General features: G+C 29.3%; 4 protein-coding genes across 8 annotated transcripts; 2 read left to right on the forward strand and 2 right to left on the reverse strand.

Annotated features, from left to right (window-relative positions):
* The first annotated feature begins 357 nt into the window (after positions 1-357).
* LOC105150897 (NADH-cytochrome b5 reductase-like) lies at positions 358-2,519 on the forward strand. The gene is made up of 4 exons (XM_011064276.2): positions 358-950; positions 1,232-1,472; positions 1,536-1,747; positions 2,141-2,519. Exons 1-4 carry the CDS (start codon positions 692-694, stop codon positions 2,329-2,331), a joined length of 903 nt encoding a protein of 300 aa, XP_011062578.2. The 5' UTR covers positions 358-691; the 3' UTR covers positions 2,332-2,519.
* Positions 843-5,069, reverse strand: Fancl (E3 ubiquitin-protein ligase Fancl). Of its 3 annotated transcripts, XR_846771.2 has the most exons (10): positions 4,964-5,068; positions 4,356-4,609; positions 3,880-4,246; positions 3,706-3,810; positions 3,393-3,631; positions 3,079-3,268; positions 2,784-3,005; positions 2,339-2,471; positions 2,120-2,218; positions 843-1,674 (listed from the first exon to the last, which is right to left on the reverse strand). XR_846771.2 is itself a non-coding variant. In XM_011064274.2 (9 exons), exons 3-8 carry the CDS (start codon positions 4,195-4,197, stop codon positions 2,373-2,375), a joined length of 1,173 nt encoding a protein of 390 aa, XP_011062576.2. In that variant the 5' UTR covers positions 4,198-4,246; positions 4,356-4,609; positions 4,964-5,068; the 3' UTR covers positions 843-1,674; positions 2,339-2,372. The 3 variants fall into 3 exon arrangements, 1 of the variants encoding a protein (XP_011062576.2); XR_015547244.1 differs by having other exon boundaries at positions 2,120-2,471; positions 4,964-5,069; XM_011064274.2 differs by lacking the exon at positions 2,120-2,218.
* Positions 5,070-6,516: 1,447 nt separating this feature from the next.
* On the reverse strand, positions 6,517-11,481 carry LOC105150900 (uncharacterized). Of its 3 annotated transcripts, none has more exons than XM_011064285.2 (7): positions 11,375-11,481; positions 9,164-9,405; positions 8,996-9,031; positions 8,482-8,660; positions 8,146-8,380; positions 7,902-8,045; positions 6,517-7,761 (listed from the first exon to the last, which is right to left on the reverse strand). In XM_011064285.2, the coding sequence occupies exons 2-7, from the start codon at positions 9,194-9,196 to the stop codon at positions 7,672-7,674; spliced, it is 717 nt and encodes a 238-aa protein (XP_011062587.1). In that variant the 5' UTR covers positions 9,197-9,405; positions 11,375-11,481; the 3' UTR covers positions 6,517-7,671. The 3 variants fall into 3 exon arrangements, with proteins under 3 accessions (XP_011062587.1, XP_011062586.1, XP_011062588.1); XM_011064284.2 differs by having other exon boundaries at positions 8,996-9,055; XM_011064286.2 differs by lacking the exon at positions 8,996-9,031.
* Positions 11,482-13,879: 2,398 nt separating this feature from the next.
* LOC105150901 (transcription elongation factor 1 homolog) lies at positions 13,880-15,961 on the forward strand. Its single transcript, XM_011064287.2, has 2 exons — positions 13,880-14,147; positions 15,212-15,961. Exons 1-2 carry the CDS (start codon positions 14,032-14,034, stop codon positions 15,342-15,344), a joined length of 249 nt encoding a protein of 82 aa, XP_011062589.1. The 5' UTR covers positions 13,880-14,031; the 3' UTR covers positions 15,345-15,961.
* Positions 15,962-16,348: the final 387 nt, after the last annotated feature.

Below are 16,348 nucleotides of genomic sequence, written 5' to 3' on the forward strand. Positions count from 1 at the left end.
TTTATTCTTTACCTTTTTCTAATTCTTAGAAAAGATAAAAAATAAGATTTAAGAAAAGATAGAAAAGATAAAATCCGATTTAAATTAATTTATTATTAACTAGGAATAAACGTCTATTAATGATAGGTTAACGAAATAATATTACAGTTCATGAACAGATGAATTAATATATGTTCATGAATTAATATTAGATTGTATTATATGCATGTATATTAAATATATAATACAATCTAAATAATTTTTTATTAAATAATTCTAATATACTTGCATATTTAAAATTGAAAAATATGCATAAAAATATATTATCAGAACATACTATATGTTATTAATATAAATTATCAGAAAAAAATTAAAATACATTAGAACTTTCAGAGAGCCCTCTATTACATCACACGAGTCTGTCGATCGAGATAGTCACGTGATCCATTGCACGTGTGTGGTTCTGTCTGCAATGTGTCAATTGATCTTTATAATTTCCTTGCAAGATATATTGCAAAATAAAATCAAATGCTTCTCTATACAAGTCTACTATGAAATATTTAATATGTAAAAATAAATTTTGCAATAATTATTATAATTTAGTATGATTTATTATTATTAAATTTCTTGTGCAATATAGTTTGGTTAACTTGTATTTCTGTTGTGATAGAGGAAAGATTCTATTAATAATGCAATAAGATATTTGTATAAAATGAGTTTAGACAAAAATAATGATTATGAAGATCATAGACCCAAAACACCACTGGAGGAAGATTGTTGCGGTAGCGGCTGCACACCATGTATCTTCGACGTTCACAAAACATTGCTAAAAGAATGGGAAAATAGAAAAACTCGAGCAGAAGTTAAAACAACTGACAATTTATTATCTCTTTTATCCTATAAAACGTTTGTTATCACAGATATATCTGATGTATCGAAAGACTATATTTTAATTTGTTTGGAATATCCAGGTATTATAGTTTAATGAACTTAATAGCAAACATAACAATTCTATAAAATGTATTGCAAATAATTAATAGGAAATACAACAGCCTGTAGCAAAGAAAAATTATACTTGTATAATTCTTATTAAAAATTATATTCAAAAACAATGATAATATTTAAAACATCATAAAACATATTTCACATTAAAAAACTTTGTATATGTTACATAGAATGTAAATAGTAGTAATATAATCTTACAGCTCTCCCAAATTTTTTTTGTATAGAAAATAAATTTTTTTTGTTATAGAATGTAAAATAGAAAAAAATAATAATACAATTTTACACTTAACACCTGGCCAATATGTCATGCTGCATTCTTGGAGCAAATCCCGACCATATACTCCAATTGCTTGGACATGCAGAAGTTTAATTTTCTTGGTAAAATTATATAAACATGGTGAATTCAGTTTACTTCTGAAAAATGCATCAATTGGAAGTGCAATTGACATCAGAGGTCCTTACGGAGATTTCAAGTATGAAAGTAACAGGTGTGTGAAGTGGATAAGTAAATATTATTTTTTTTCTTATGAATCAACACATTGTTATGACAGTTTTCAGCAGATTACCATGTTTGGTATCGGCTCAGGAATAGCAGCGCTTTATCCCATTGCTAAGGCAATTGTTGATGATGAAACAGAACTGACAAGAGTGCATCTTGTTGCGGGATTTAGGTCGGTAGCGCACGTGCCTCTGCAAAAAGAGTTAACGCATTTAGCAAATTATTGGAATTTTAAATGTACATTACAATTGTCCCAGTTAAACGGTACGTAACATTTGATTTCAATAGTGGAAAAAGAACTTAGTTAAAATTATACAAGGTATTAAAAAAAACTATTCAACATTTCTATGTACAAATCATACTGATTAAAAAAGGTTTAGTACATAGATTGAAAGTTCAACTGTTCAATGATCTTTTTTTACTCAGTTACAATATATACTATCTACTATATAAATTCTGAACGATTTTTTTCACACCTTTTATGTATATAAAATGCTCTATGATAAGTGCATTCAAAAAATAAATTTTTCATACTTTGATAGTTAAATAAATGTCAATGATTTCTTTAAACATAAATAAATGATTAAAATTAAGAACTTTTTTTAATTATATAAACGATTAAATATACTTCATTACTTTTTAAAATTATTGTTTCAGACAAGACAGTCAATCTTCATGGTTTTAATATAAATATTGGTCGTTTGAGTAAAGCACTCGTTGCTGATTATCTTCAATCTAATGATACAAAAACAACATTAATTTTAATATGTGGTACTTCAGAATTCAATCAGTCTATAAAAGAATGGCTCCAAGAAATGAATTATACACACATACATATATTTGAATAAAATTTACCTCATTATCGTTAAAAATAAGTTAATATTTGCCTTCAACATTCAATGGGACAGGCAATGTCTTCCTTGCAATGTGGACAATTACCATAGATATGACTAAACACAACTTGATTCGCAGCGTTAGTTTGTAACCACTGTAAAAGAAATTAATTCTATTGAAGTATATTTTATTTTGTATCAGATTAATTTTACTATATTCTTTTAAGAGTGTCTCCCATTTTATCTATTTTGGTTTTCAATGACTTTTGAAACAATTATCATTTTATATTAGGTGTTGGAATTAATTCGTAGCGTTTTTTAATGAAAGAATGTTATTTATTTCACATGAGCATTAAAAAATACATTAATGAAAGTACTTCCCATCACTTGTAAAACGCTACGAATTAATTCCAACACCTAATATAAAGAACATTAATATATAATATATATTATGATCTCCGACATACCTTCGATAAACATACTGAATGAAAGTGTTTCATGCACTTATGGTTATTGCATATCTTATTTGGCAATTCATCAGTTTCCGATGTTTCAGAGAAGCATATACCACATTCACGATTACTGATGACACCTTGCGCATCGTCCAAACTGTCCTGCTGCTCGGGAAATGTGTACATATTTAACAACATCCTCAGATTATCTAAAATATTACAATCCGGATTCCAGTTCTGCAAAAAAATGTATTAATTTTTAGTGCATGAGCACACAAATTGCTGTTATTCACATCATGCAAGAACGTACATGAATATTATTGGAAACATCTTCCATTTGTCTTTTCACCTCGTTATCACTGCCCGAGAACTGAATTGTCGGCGCAGCAGTAGGAGCAACGGGATCTATTGTAATTGTTACAGATATAGATTGCGACAAATGAATGCGTCTGTGCATGTGACTTTTGTTTGGTTTTGGTGGGTCAATTACCCAACAATTCCTGATAATGTTTCACATTAGAATATAATATTTTATTATAACAATTATTTGATAATTCTTTCAGCACTAGAATGAAATAATTTTTTTTTATATAGAAAATATAAACAAATAATGAAATTACTCACTCATCGATTTCTTTCAATTGTTCCCATGCTTTTTCCAGTATTTCCACTTGCCATTTGAACTTTGTCGTCACAACGTTCAAATTTTTGCTCAATACTATCTTCTCAAAGTTTTCAGGCATGTTAGAAGATACTACTTTCCAGGGAATATCAATATCTTTGCATCTTTGCAATGTAAGAAATATTTTTCTTAAGGATAATTTGATAGTACTCAGATTTCGATCGCATGACAATTGCACATCCTTTAATAAAATATGTCTTCAACATCGAGTTCATGTAAGAATTTATAGACAAATACAGCTGTAAATTTACTTACAGACTGATTCTGAAGAACTGCTTTTATATCATGCAAAAAGTCTCTTGTAGATTCAAAATCAAACGGTATACAAACTTTACTACTTGTATTATGCATATATTTACCCTATTTTGAAAATGTACAATAATATAATTGTCAAAGAGAAAATAGTAAAGCAATATACCTGTTACTTACAATAAGTAATTGTAACTGCGACAAAAATGATGATACAGTTTTTTTTTGAGACTTCATTGACTCCTTCACTTCTCTGCTGAATCCTATGTTCCGCAGGAAAGCAATATGCTTGCCAAAGCTGATTCGCGCCTTATCAAATGATGGATAATTGGGCATAACTAGTTTCACTTTTATTCTGGGACATCGAATATTCCCAGCAGGATACAATTCTGAGACAAGTAGAAAGCCTTGCCAAATGACAGGCGATTCTGAAATAAGTATCATCTCCGGATGCCATTTCAAGATTTCTTCATAATTGTAATTGTGTTTTGTTGCCATTGCCAGCAGTTAATTTAAAATTGTCACAATGCAAAAATGTGATTCATATCTAAAAGGATTAATCATAAATATAAATATATATACGAATATCAATATCTTTCTGTAGTTGTTAAAATATATTTTGTCGAAAAATATAGAGAAAACAAAATTAAACTTACAAATAGTTTCTTCTTATATCCCTGCTTGGTTTTCTGACCCAAGGAAAGGGTCACAGTACCATGCAACAATATATACAAGTCAGTAGCGCAATTCACTGTCGGCACTTTTGATGTTAGTTTCCTAAAATGCAGTACGCACGAAATAAGTAAGTTCCTAGTAGCGCCATCTGAATTTCTTTCTCAGTTGCTCTTTATTTTTCTGCTTTCTCTCTCTAGATCGTTTGTACATCAAAGTTAATCTAAATGTAATAAAACTGAAAGAAATAGATTTATAATTGTAATGCATTGCAAAATAAAAAAAATACAAAAATAAGAAAATTGAAATTATATAAATGTTGTATGATACAAATATTATACTGTAACAATTTTTTTCATTAACGACTGCAGTTTGTTTTCCTACTAGATCGCTTGCGTTTAAAAGACTAATTCTACAATGTGCTTTTTGTTTTCTGTTTCTTGCTGTTTATCTCTTGTCTTATTGACCAAAAAGGCAAGAGACAAACAAAGACAAAGGTAGTTTACGACAATAAGGCTGTAGTCAAAGTCTCGCTACAAATGCTTTGAAGCATTTGATGGACTAATTAGAAGAAAGAATTTTGCAAACTGACCAATTAAAAACCACTTCAAAGCGTTTGCAGCATCGCGTTGATCGTGCCCAATAAAAGATAAGTACTGCACAGAACGTATACAATGAGAAATGCAAGCTTCGTGTTAAACGAAGGAAACGAATCGATCATCGCGCTCCTGTGATTTGGATTAAGGGACTCTGCACAATAAAAGGAACAGGGAACAGAGAACAGAGAATAAGAATTTCAACCTATCAGAAATCATGTATTGTAAAATATACAGTTTCTGATAGGTTAAAATTCTTATCCTTTGTTCTCAGTTCCCTGTTCCTTTTATTGTGCAGAGCCCCTAATACTAGACATATAGCAAAAAGGTGCGAATTACCAAATGATTTTCAAAATAAAAGAGCAAACGGATGTCTCCGATTTGCAATGCCGAATGCACCTATAGTCACGAAAATTTGCCGAGGGTCTTTAATGACCACAGCACAGACTGAAGGGAATTAACCAATCGAAAATCTTCTTTTCCATGGAATGGGAGGAAAGGAAAGATTCTGATTAGTTGATTCGTTTATGCACTATGCGTTATGCGTTATGCAAAAGTTTGTGCTGCGACTTTAAAGCAGGGAGCACAAACTCTTGCATAATGTATAACACATAATGTATAAGAAAATAAATCAATTAAAATCCTCCGTTTTTTTCCATGAAATAAAGAACTCTGATTGATTGAATTTTTTATGCTTTATGTGTTATACGTTATGCAAGAGTCTGTGCTCCCCACTTTAAGCTTTGTCATTCACTTAAGTATTCACGTGAATTCTTTTTCACGAAACTCGCATTGGCCTAATTTCTACCGAGGGTTTAATCCGAATCAGAATGTAAGAACCACAGTCGAGTATTCCCCTGTTACAATTGAACAGCATAGCACGTACGTACTATTCACTCAAAAAAGTGATCTTATAATTATAGCAAAAATTATCTAAGAATACAAAGAATAGCTGAAATAGATAAATTTCTAGCAAATACTGGATATTGGATATGTATTATATCTAATCATATAGATGACAGAGATAGAATTTAGATTTGCCATAAATTCTATGCATATGATACATAATTTTTGTGTTGCTTACAGATCGATCGTCTACGTGCACGTGAACTATTTATGATTATAATTTGTGTTTTTAAAATAGAGAATTTGCGTTTTTAAAGCAGAAATTAGTGCATGTGGACAATTCAGCTGTAGGCAATAATTTTTGTGCTTAAACCAACTGTTGGCAAATATAATGTAGGCAAACAGTATTATAGGCAATCAATTTGTTGGCAAACAGTTTTTGCCCCTTCGAAATAGCACGTCTACCTATATTTATATCAAGAGATTTCTACGTAGAACTTTATCATATAAATTATGGTGATGCTTCAATAATTTAGACAAGAACAAATTATTAATACTCTATAATATTAGTTGCTATAATATAATTCATGTTTCTCAATTTACAATATAAATGCATACATGAATAATAGTCATACGTACAAAATAATAGTCAGCACGTACAATATTAAAATTAGACTGTATACTGAAGACGCAGCCGGGTAAATTAGCTCTATAATTGATTGTTTATTATAATTGATTAATTACATTTATAAGTTTTTAACTATATAATAAGTTTTTACGCTCACATGCTGTAAGAATTATTTCATTCTTGTCCATCACATATTGAACAAACACAATAATGCTTACTACGCTGTAAGCGGTAAAGAAGGTATCTATAAGGTAGTAGGTTCGTAATAATATCATCAAAAGTTAAGTTTCCTCAAGTATTTGATACCATGACTTTCCTGCTAGTGAGAGAAAATTTTTTAATGCGCTTGTTCATGGCCGCATGTCGCAAGTACACGCGGAAAGTGCCACACTGATAAACGCAACCTAGCTCATTGCTACTTCCTTCTGATTCATATGATGCATTAATAAATGTTTACGAAAATTGAATTCTTGTCATGACTCTTTTCCAAACTAAAAAATTATATGATCCCGGGAAAAATATTTTAGATATAATTATGTATAATTAAATATAATTTTATATATTTAATTATATATAATTTTATATGTAAGTTCACACATATACAATTATATATAAATATATATAATTATATACAATTATATATAAAATATGTTCATTATATAAAATTATATAAAATTATATATAATTAAATATATATATTATTATTATATATTTTTATATAATTATATATAAAACATTTTTTCCCGGGATTTGATTCATAATATTCCTTTCTAGTTTCTTTTCCTTCTCGCACACTCGTTTCTTATTAACATGTCACTACAGAAACACATTTTCATTAATTTTGTGTATGCGATACTTATAAAAAGTGCGGCTTTCAATTGTTTACATTTCAATATTGAAACCTCAACTTGCACTGCAATTGCACAAATGTAATAACGTCTTCTAGTTAAATACGTATAGCATCAATTTCAAAAAATTCTGTTTTCAATTCGTGAGTGTACTACTTTAAATCCAACTAGTATCCAACGTAAAATTATTAAAGATATTAAGCAGTGAGGATTTTGTTTTCTGAACGCATTGTCAACTTTACACGACGATGCTCTGACAGTATTCAATTGCATCTCCGAAAAAAATTGTATTTTCTAGAAAACTCCCATCTATGCATATAACATCTCATACTAAAGTTACATTTTTATTCTTTACTTCTCTTTCATCATTCCATCATTATCATTAAGAGTAGTTATAATTTTTCTTATCTGTTTTGTTGTCAGCTACAGTTTGTTCTTTACTTGTCATATAGGTGATGTTACTTTTGTGACCCTAAAAAATAAATAATTTTTTATATATCACATATATTATAGTATATTACAATCTATTATAGTATGATTATAAATATATAACAAAAATAAAAAAACAAATGTGAATCTGCTAATGAATTAAAACGTTATATCATGAATGACCTCAGCTCGAATGTGTTCATCAAGTGCCCTTTTTCGCTTGTAGCTCTTGCCACACATCAAACACTCATACGGCTTTTCATCGCTATGTACATATGTGCAGTGATCGTTTAGGTTACTTTTAAAAGTAAAACCTTTGCCACAAATCTAAAATACAGCACATTTATAATTACAGAAAAGTAAAAATAAAAACAATCAAATGAGAAATAATTAGAAAAAATACTAACAATAATTTTCTAACACATACCTCGCAAATATATGATTTCTTGCCTGCATGTATTTTTATGTGCTCTCTTAAGATCTTAGGATGGGCAAATGTAGATGGACATTGATTACATTTATACTGTTTTTGGAAATGAATCGTGTTTATATGATAACGCAATTCTGGCTGAGTTTTGAAAGCTTTCTCACACATGACGCACTTGTAATTTTTATCAATGCAATGCTTGGCCTCTATGTGTCTTTTTAGAACCGATTTGTAACTACAAAATGACCATAACAACATTTATCGTTTGTTATCAATTAATTTAAACATAGACACCAAATAATTTCTCTAATTTTTGTTCCTCACTTAAGTACTCACTTAAATGATATTTCGCAAAATTCGCATTGATAAGGTTTTTCCTCTGCATGAATCATCTCATGACGACGCAAATACGATCCATACAGAAACGCTTTACCACACTCTCCGCATTTGTGGGGCCTAACGTCAATATGTATGTTTATGTTGTTGCAAAGTTTTTGAGATGATAACGTGTTTATCTTTAATAATAAAGAAGATTATTGTTATAAAACAAATGAAAATAACACAAAGCACTGTAGCAATTAGTGCTTTGAATAGTTGGATCTTAAATACTTCTATGATTCTGTGTAACTTTATATATCTACGTAAATAGTCTTTTGAAACGATTTGTTTGAAATGATTTTGAAATGATTTTTCGGTCTTTGAAACGTTAATTCTATTATCGCAGTAATGAGTTAAATTGCCTAGCAATTTAACAATTTTGATGCTTTTTCGCATCTTCGAACGATCTTAATGGTGCTGAAAAACATATTAGGATTATCTGTAAATAATTAATTATTGCAAAAAATATTACCTCGGCCGGGAGTCGCACCCGGATCTTTTGTATTCCCTGCAAGCGTTCTAAGCCTTTAAACTACCGAGATTAAATATGAAAATGATAAGATAAAATATATAATTGTTGAGGTAATATGAAGTTATAAGAAACATTAAAAGTATTAATCATGAATGATATAAGTCTTACCGCATTGTTGGCATACATATTCTTTTGTGCCATTATGCATTATTTTCAACTGTCGATTGAAATATTGCGGAATTTGAGATTGATAGTGTAGTTCCCTTTTTTTTTAAATTCAACTTTCAAACTCTTCGGATGTATTTCTCAGCTAACTTTATCGTTAGCTCAGCTAACGTTCTCTAATTTCTTTTCGTAGTTCTAATGTTCTAAATTTTTTTGGACATATATATATTTTCAAGTTTATCCACCTAAAATTATAAGAAAATATAATTTTGTAATATACATTATAAAGGACCCTGCACAAAATCACAGGATTTTGGCCTTCAGTGAAATTGGCTGAAACTTTAGTATATTATAATTCTTGCCTCACTGATCAAAAGTATCCATAGGCATAAAACTTGAAAATGACTGGTTTTTTTATTACAGCTGTTTAAAGTTTTATTTTATTAATGCTTCGAAATCAAATTTCTGTAATAAATAAAGAGATTCTAAATAATAATATCCATCCAATCTCATCATCTCACCCTCACTTCTTCCATCACCTTCCCCTCCCAATCACACATACGTGCGTTTTTTTATATAAAAAAAATTGTTATACGAAAAAAGTGTATAAAAATTGAAGTAAATCTTTCTTATTATGTTTGTGTGTGTATGTGTATGTGTATGGTGTGTGTGGCACGTATGTGTGTGTATATATCAATGGTTATGATTTAGTTTATCGCCCGTTCTCAAAATTACCGGAATGAACGACATGATAGATATTTCTTTCCTTTGGGGTTGATTTTCGTGAGTCCCCTTACCTCTCATGTTAGCAATGCATAAAAAAATAAAGAGAAGAGGAAAAAGAATTTTCTATCCTGTGTTGTTATTGCATTTCAGCAAGCATCCGATATTTTTGCACACGGTGCTTCACGTGCGGAAACAAACATTCGGGTCGTGATAATCAAGTATCTCGCACGTGAGAGGTAAGGGAATTCACGCATTTCAAACGTACGCGTGAAAGAAGTAAAAATCTAACAGAATCTGAATACATGACTATAAAAGATTACTTCAATTTTTATGCTTTTTCATATAAAATTGCGCGCGCGGGCGTATATGTATGGGGATGGAGTGATGGGGATGAAGTGAGGAAGTTGGGGGAGTGAGGATGAGAGTAGATGGCAATTGGCATCTAAAATCACTTCATTTATTACCGATTTGATTTTAAGGCATTAATAAAATAAAACTTTGAACGGCTATAATAAAAAGAATGATCATTTTCAAGCTTTGTGCCTGTGACTTTTGATCAGAGTCAAGAATTATATAACATACTAAAGTTTCAGCCAAAATTTCATCGAGGTCCAAAATTCTATGACTTTGTCCTTTTTTATCGAAGAAATTGTGTCGAAAGATCGCCGTTAACGTAATTACTTTTCTCATTAAATGGCTTAAAACACTTTGCAAAATGACAGATGAATACCTGTTATAACCTGACTAAAACAGCTGATGAACAGATGTACAATTTACAATTTAGATAGAAAATTATCAAAGATAGTACTGGATTTAGTGGATACCGAATTACACTTTAATAGCGAGGACTATATGAAATCTTTATCGAAGTCAGCCGTCATTTTTTAATGTACTTTACTGTTAAATTGATACTTTTTGTCATTAGTAATATTTGATATGTAATTTTATTTTATAAACGTATTTACATATAAATGTTTTTCTTTATTTCTTTCTTAATTTTCATAAATAAAATATGAAGTAAAGATTTTAAACATAAAACATTAAAAATCATTGAAAATAATTAACGTAATTCAAATCGACAATAAATACGAATAAGAACATGTAGTACATAAGAAGTTCTTATGTAATGTACATAAGAAATCAAGATTGAAAGTAACACCTTGTATAAATGACTAATAAATATGAAAAAAGAAATATTAAGAATAAACTTTATTAATTGCTTATCATTTAATCTGATAAATAGAAATTAGAGGATTCAGTGAGCAATGGATTATGGTTAAAACTTATTTTACGTTCGACGAGTACAGATTAATTCCAGACAATAAAATTATAATAAAATAAGTTATTATGAAAAGATAGAAGTAGAATAATTTGTTAAACGCAGATTGAATCATAAAAAAAGAGATTTATAAAATTAAAATGATATAAATCTGAACTTAAATTATAGAACTGAAATTTTTTTTTTGATATTTTACATGCAATGCTTACGACTTAGACGTAGTAATCAAGATTATTACGGTTGAATTTCAAATTATTTGCTGAGAACTAATCACATCAAAATCTTGAGAACAACTGAGGCTTAAGGTGAACATATATGTATATTTATACATATATATACAGGGTGTATCCTAAATACGTTAAAAGATTTTAAGGAGTGATTGCTCACACAAATTCAAGACTAAAGCCGGTTTTCATAGTCGATTCTTATTTCAAGACCGTAGTACTACTCTTAAGACGGTCTTGAATATAAGATCTGACTATGAATACTGTCTAAAACTTTATATGACGATTTGTCGGAAATTGCAAAAAATTTTTCATGTACGAAAACATAAATACCTCAGTGAGAAAGTTAATATCGATACGATGTTGAAACGATGTCTTGGACGTTAAAATTAGCTCGATGGCTCTGATAAGGATAAAAAACTCGATGTGTGTTCGAATTTCGATTTATTTTCAAGTTGTCTTAAACAAATGATAAATAGCTATTCCTGTTTTGTTCAATTTTAATATTATAATTATTGCATATTCTTTAGTAAAATCTCGAAACACAAGATCGAAATGATGTCAATATAATATTTTTGATTCATTGAAAAAACTCATCAATTCGACATCAATTTGACGTCAATTTCATGAGTTATTTTTTTATTGATTGAGAGAAAGAAAGAAATGATTAATCACATTGGTGAACAGACCAAATTATTGTGCAAATGCAATTGATCACTTCTTTCTCCGAAATTTCTAGCATCGTAGATACAATTAAGAAGTTGATTTCCATATCACAATTTGAAAAACAAGATTCAGACTAATATTTTGAATTCGATTATGTTAAATAAGATCAGTGACTAAGATCCTTCAACTCGTCAAAATACGCGATTGCTTGTTTTGTAAATAAAGTATTTGTCTAGCATGGAGTATGAAATTCAGTGCAGTATCTGTTAGTCAATCAGTTAGTCAGTCGTCTTTTCAATGAATACATATCATATTATAAATTACAAAAAAAAACGATGTTTACAATTAGTGAAAAGTATGATATGCTCGAGATGCGGCATTTAAGTAAACGTAATGAAAATGAAGTTCGGTTACTTTATCAACAAAAATGTCTAGAACGAAGGAATCAAACGATCGTACATTTCGGCAAGTCCAAGATCATTTACGTCGAACAGGATCACAAAACAATGTCGTACAATCAGAACAGATGAAGAGAAAGAGACAAGTGTGCTATTAAATTCTATTGAAAACAAACGTACAATTGACATTAAATGATAGGTTCTCTTGTTGGATAAGTACTAATGGCCCTACTACACGATGGTCACCGTGAGATCTGCGGATTTAACCTTGCGATTTTTTCCTTTGGAGATATATTAAAGACATTGTCTACTGTTCCTGAAAATAAAGAAGATTTACGACATAAAATCACTGTTAAAGGGATTACAGAAAAGCTGCAGTCAACAATGAGAAACATTATAAAATGCGTTGAATGTTGTATTGAACACGATGGTCAAAATTTCGAACAATTTATGGGTTAATAAATGTTCCATAAAAAACATTATTCGTTTTCTTCTTCGACCTCTCTTTGACATTTCAAACCATGTTCAAAATTATTTAGAATCCAATTTATTACTTTGATACTTAAGATGTCGATCTCGTAAACGATGCAATTTTTACTACATATAATTTTTATTGCAAATGCTTCCTACTATACAAATATGCAAAAAAAATTATAGGCGTCAATCAATTTAAAGAAACTATGTTAACCTACATAATTCGAAAAAGCAGAGTAGAAAAAAAATTTTTAAGTGTTCTTTTTGTAGCTGACTCGGAGTCATACAAATTTCTTTTATTAAACTTTTCAATCCCTCTAATCAGTCTGGCCTTATTCCCGGTTCATGATTAATCCGACATTTTTTATTCGTTCCATTTAAATGCATAATGAAAATACATTATGTTTTTACTTGAAATAAATGATGCATGGCCACAGACTTGCTGTCGTAATATTTATGATTAGATTACTAAACTTTTACGCTTTTTTGAATTTTAGTCGCCAACTAGTCGCCTAAACGTGTCAGAATGTTCGTCAAGAACTATGAAGTTTATGGAGCATCTCTATAGAGCTGCAACTTAGAGCGCGTTTACACCTTGACGAAAAAGTGGAAAGCGGAAAAGCAGCAGCCAATCAGAACTCTAGCTGGTTTACAATTTCTTTTTGTACTACTTACTATCAGCGCGAGTTCTGATTGGTCACTGCTTTCCTATGACCTTTTCTGTCACCTTCACTATTCCGCAGTCGTTTTCTGCACCATGTGATTTCACCCTTAGAAAGAGACATTGTCCAACCAATCTGCACACAAGTGCACACATTATGACCGATTCACGCTCATCACACGCTTAAAAATCATTTTATCCAAGTTGTTTGTCAAATGTTGAACAAAGACAAATGATGCTCATGAGCGTTGTCAACATGAATCGGCCTATGTTATCCCTTCCACTATTATTTCTATCATGCTTCCAGTTCCACCACTAACCGAAATGAACAGTACTGAACAGTTGCTTGAATCATGAATGGTGTATAGACGCTATTAACTTTCCGAGTCTTCGGAGATATTACTTGGTTCGAATACGTGTAATTTCGACCGATCGCAAAGGAGATGGGTCGACGTAAAAGCAAACGAAAACCACCCAGCAAAAAGAAAGCCATTCAACCATTAGACACACAATTCAATTGTCCATTTTGTAATCACGAAAAGTCATGCGAGGTTAAGATGTAAGTGTACCTATTGTGCAAGAATACGTAATAATTTGAGGATAAAAGCGCTGATTATACTGTATGATATAATCATATTATCTTTTTTTCTTTTATACGATTCCTTCAATTTCGTACTCTTGTATTGAGATTATGTGTCTGAATCTTATATTTATTTCTACTAATATAGATTAAATTTAGGCCGGTATGTATTCATTTTAGTTGACCCTTATATTTAAGACTATCTTAAGTACAGTCTCAGAGTTATACGACTTTTTAATTGATTCGTGACATCTGAAAACTACTTAGACAGTCTACTACTCATAGTCAGATTTTATATTCAAGACCGTCTTAAGTACATTCTTAAGAAGCTACGAACCAATCAGAGAATATATTAGCGTCTTAACTTATTTCTTAAGACAATTTTAAAATAAGAATCTACTATGAATACTGACCTATTATCTACTATTAATACTGTCCTTAATATTGATTTAACTTATATTTCATCTTTATTTAATTTTTAGAATTGTAAAGAATAGTAAGTTAAAATAAGATTAAAATTAATCTATTTTGGTAGAACAGATATAATTAGAAAAAAAACAAATAGTTGAATCGATATTAAAGTTAATCTTACATTGGCTAATTTTGAATTGAAAAATTCAAAAAAGATGAAGAGTAAGCTGAATCAAGATTGAATTTATGCTGCATTGATAGAAACGTGCATAGTCTTACATTGAATCTCATTAATTTATTGTTCTTGAAATGAATTGGAAAACTTTTTTACTTCAAATTCTTGACTTTTTGATTTTTAATAAACTGAAGTGAACCTGAAACCCATCGACAAATTTATTGCTTATACATAGAACATTTTATCATCTCAAGATCAAGTTTTAGTCAACTTGAAGCAACACTCAACTTTTAATTTTTTTATTTATATTAGCTTTATCAACTCGACACGAACATTAATGATCAAATTATTTTAGGTAAAATTAATTATTTAAAAATTCAAAGAGATTCCTCTTAACTTAGCAACAGAATAATAAATTTAAATTTTGCTTCTGAAATTTTTTTCTTTGTAATACCAGGGACAAATCCAGGAGTACTGCCAGGATAACCTGCAGGGTATGCTTAGAAGACTTTCAGACAACTATCAATCTATTATCAGAACCTTTGGATGTATATAATGATTGGATTGATGCCTGTGAAAATGCTAATTGAATATTAGTTAATGTATTCATAATTCTATATATTGTATCTTTAGCATAACTGGTCACTTTTACTTATATTTTTATTCGCGTCATCTTCAGATTTTATAAATATAAATATGTTATGAATAAAGATGCATATTTTAAGGTTCTACTAAATGTGACTATTTGATTTCAAAACCGAATATTAAATGTCTACATAATACTCTTAATTAAAAAACTATTAATCTTGGAAGTAATGTAAAATCTATGAAGTTATACTTATTGTCACATTTAGTACTAATATTTAAGAATAAGTCTAAGTTTAAAAATATATTTTGTATTATAAAATATTAAACTGTTAGCATAAGTAAACATATATACAAATATACATATATATATTTATATATACACATATATATTAATTATATATATATTATATATATATATATGTATATATATATATATATATAAGTATACATGTGTATCATTTGATTATTTTAATACCTCAATTAGATTTTAATATAAATCAATATATGTATACCGCATTGTATTATCTGTATATAATTTTATTTCTCATACATGATAAAGCATAAATCTTATGAATGTAAGCATATGTATTATATTCTATTAAATTGGTGTAAACAGGAATTTTCCAGGAAGTTCTTGTTCAAATTCTTTCCTTTATAATCTTATATACTTAATTTAAAAAAAAAAACCTTAATTTATATTACATAACAATATAAGATTTCGTAATAACGTTGACAATCGCAAATTGTGATTATAAATTAAGAATTATTGAATTTTTAATATTCAAACTTATATAAAAAATAAAGTATTAATGAAAAGCAAATTATTGTACATTTGTTCCAATATAAAATGATTCTTTTGATAGTTTAACAAGAAAACATATTGCAGGTAAACATTCCAAACGAAAGAACTTCAGACATTTAATTAAAATCAGACATTGTAAATATATGCGACCTTGAATAAACAGAAGACCACCAGGTGGAGTAAGAAAATTTCATGTTATCAATG

Source organism: Acromyrmex echinatior, chromosome 13 (genome assembly GCF_024713525.1).
Source record: "Acromyrmex echinatior isolate Ae372 chromosome 13, ASM2471352v2, whole genome shotgun sequence".
NCBI classification, from domain to species: Eukaryota; Metazoa; Arthropoda; class Insecta; order Hymenoptera; family Formicidae; genus Acromyrmex; species Acromyrmex echinatior.

Coding starts and splice junctions, on each gene's coding strand:
- LOC105150897 (XM_011064276.2), top strand. CDS start 692: ATGAGTTTAGACAAAAATAATGATTATGAAGATCATAGACCCAAAACA. Junction 1,473..1,535: donor TTCAAGTATGAAAGTAACAG/GTGTGTGAAGTG, acceptor TTGTTATGACAG/TTTTCAGCAGATTACCATGT. Junction 1,748..2,140: donor ACAATTGTCCCAGTTAAACG/GTACGTAACATT, acceptor TTATTGTTTCAG/ACAAGACAGTCAATCTTCAT.
- Fancl (XM_011064274.2), bottom strand. CDS start 4,197: ATGGCAACAAAACACAATTACAATTATGAAGAAATCTTGAAATGGCAT. Junction 3,269..3,392: donor CAATTGAAAGAAATCGATGA/GTGAGTAATTTC, acceptor AAACATTATCAG/GAATTGTTGGGTAATTGACC. Junction 2,472..2,783: donor ATTCAGTATGTTTATCGAAG/GTATGTCGGAGA, acceptor TTTCTTTTACAG/TGGTTACAAACTAACGCTGC.
- LOC105150900 (XM_011064284.2), bottom strand. CDS start 9,196: ATGGCACAAAAGAATATGTATGCCAACAATGCG. Junction 8,046..8,145: donor AGAAATCATATATTTGCGAG/GTATGTGTTAGA, acceptor GCTGTATTTTAG/ATTTGTGGCAAAGGTTTTAC. Junction 7,762..7,901: donor ATGAACACATTCGAGCTGAG/GTCATTCATGAT, acceptor TTTATTTTTTAG/GGTCACAAAAGTAACATCAC.
- LOC105150901 (XM_011064287.2), top strand. CDS start 14,032: ATGGGTCGACGTAAAAGCAAACGAAAACCACCCAGCAAAAAGAAAGCC. Junction 14,148..15,211: donor AAGTCATGCGAGGTTAAGAT/GTAAGTGTACCT, acceptor TTGTAATACCAG/GGACAAATCCAGGAGTACTG.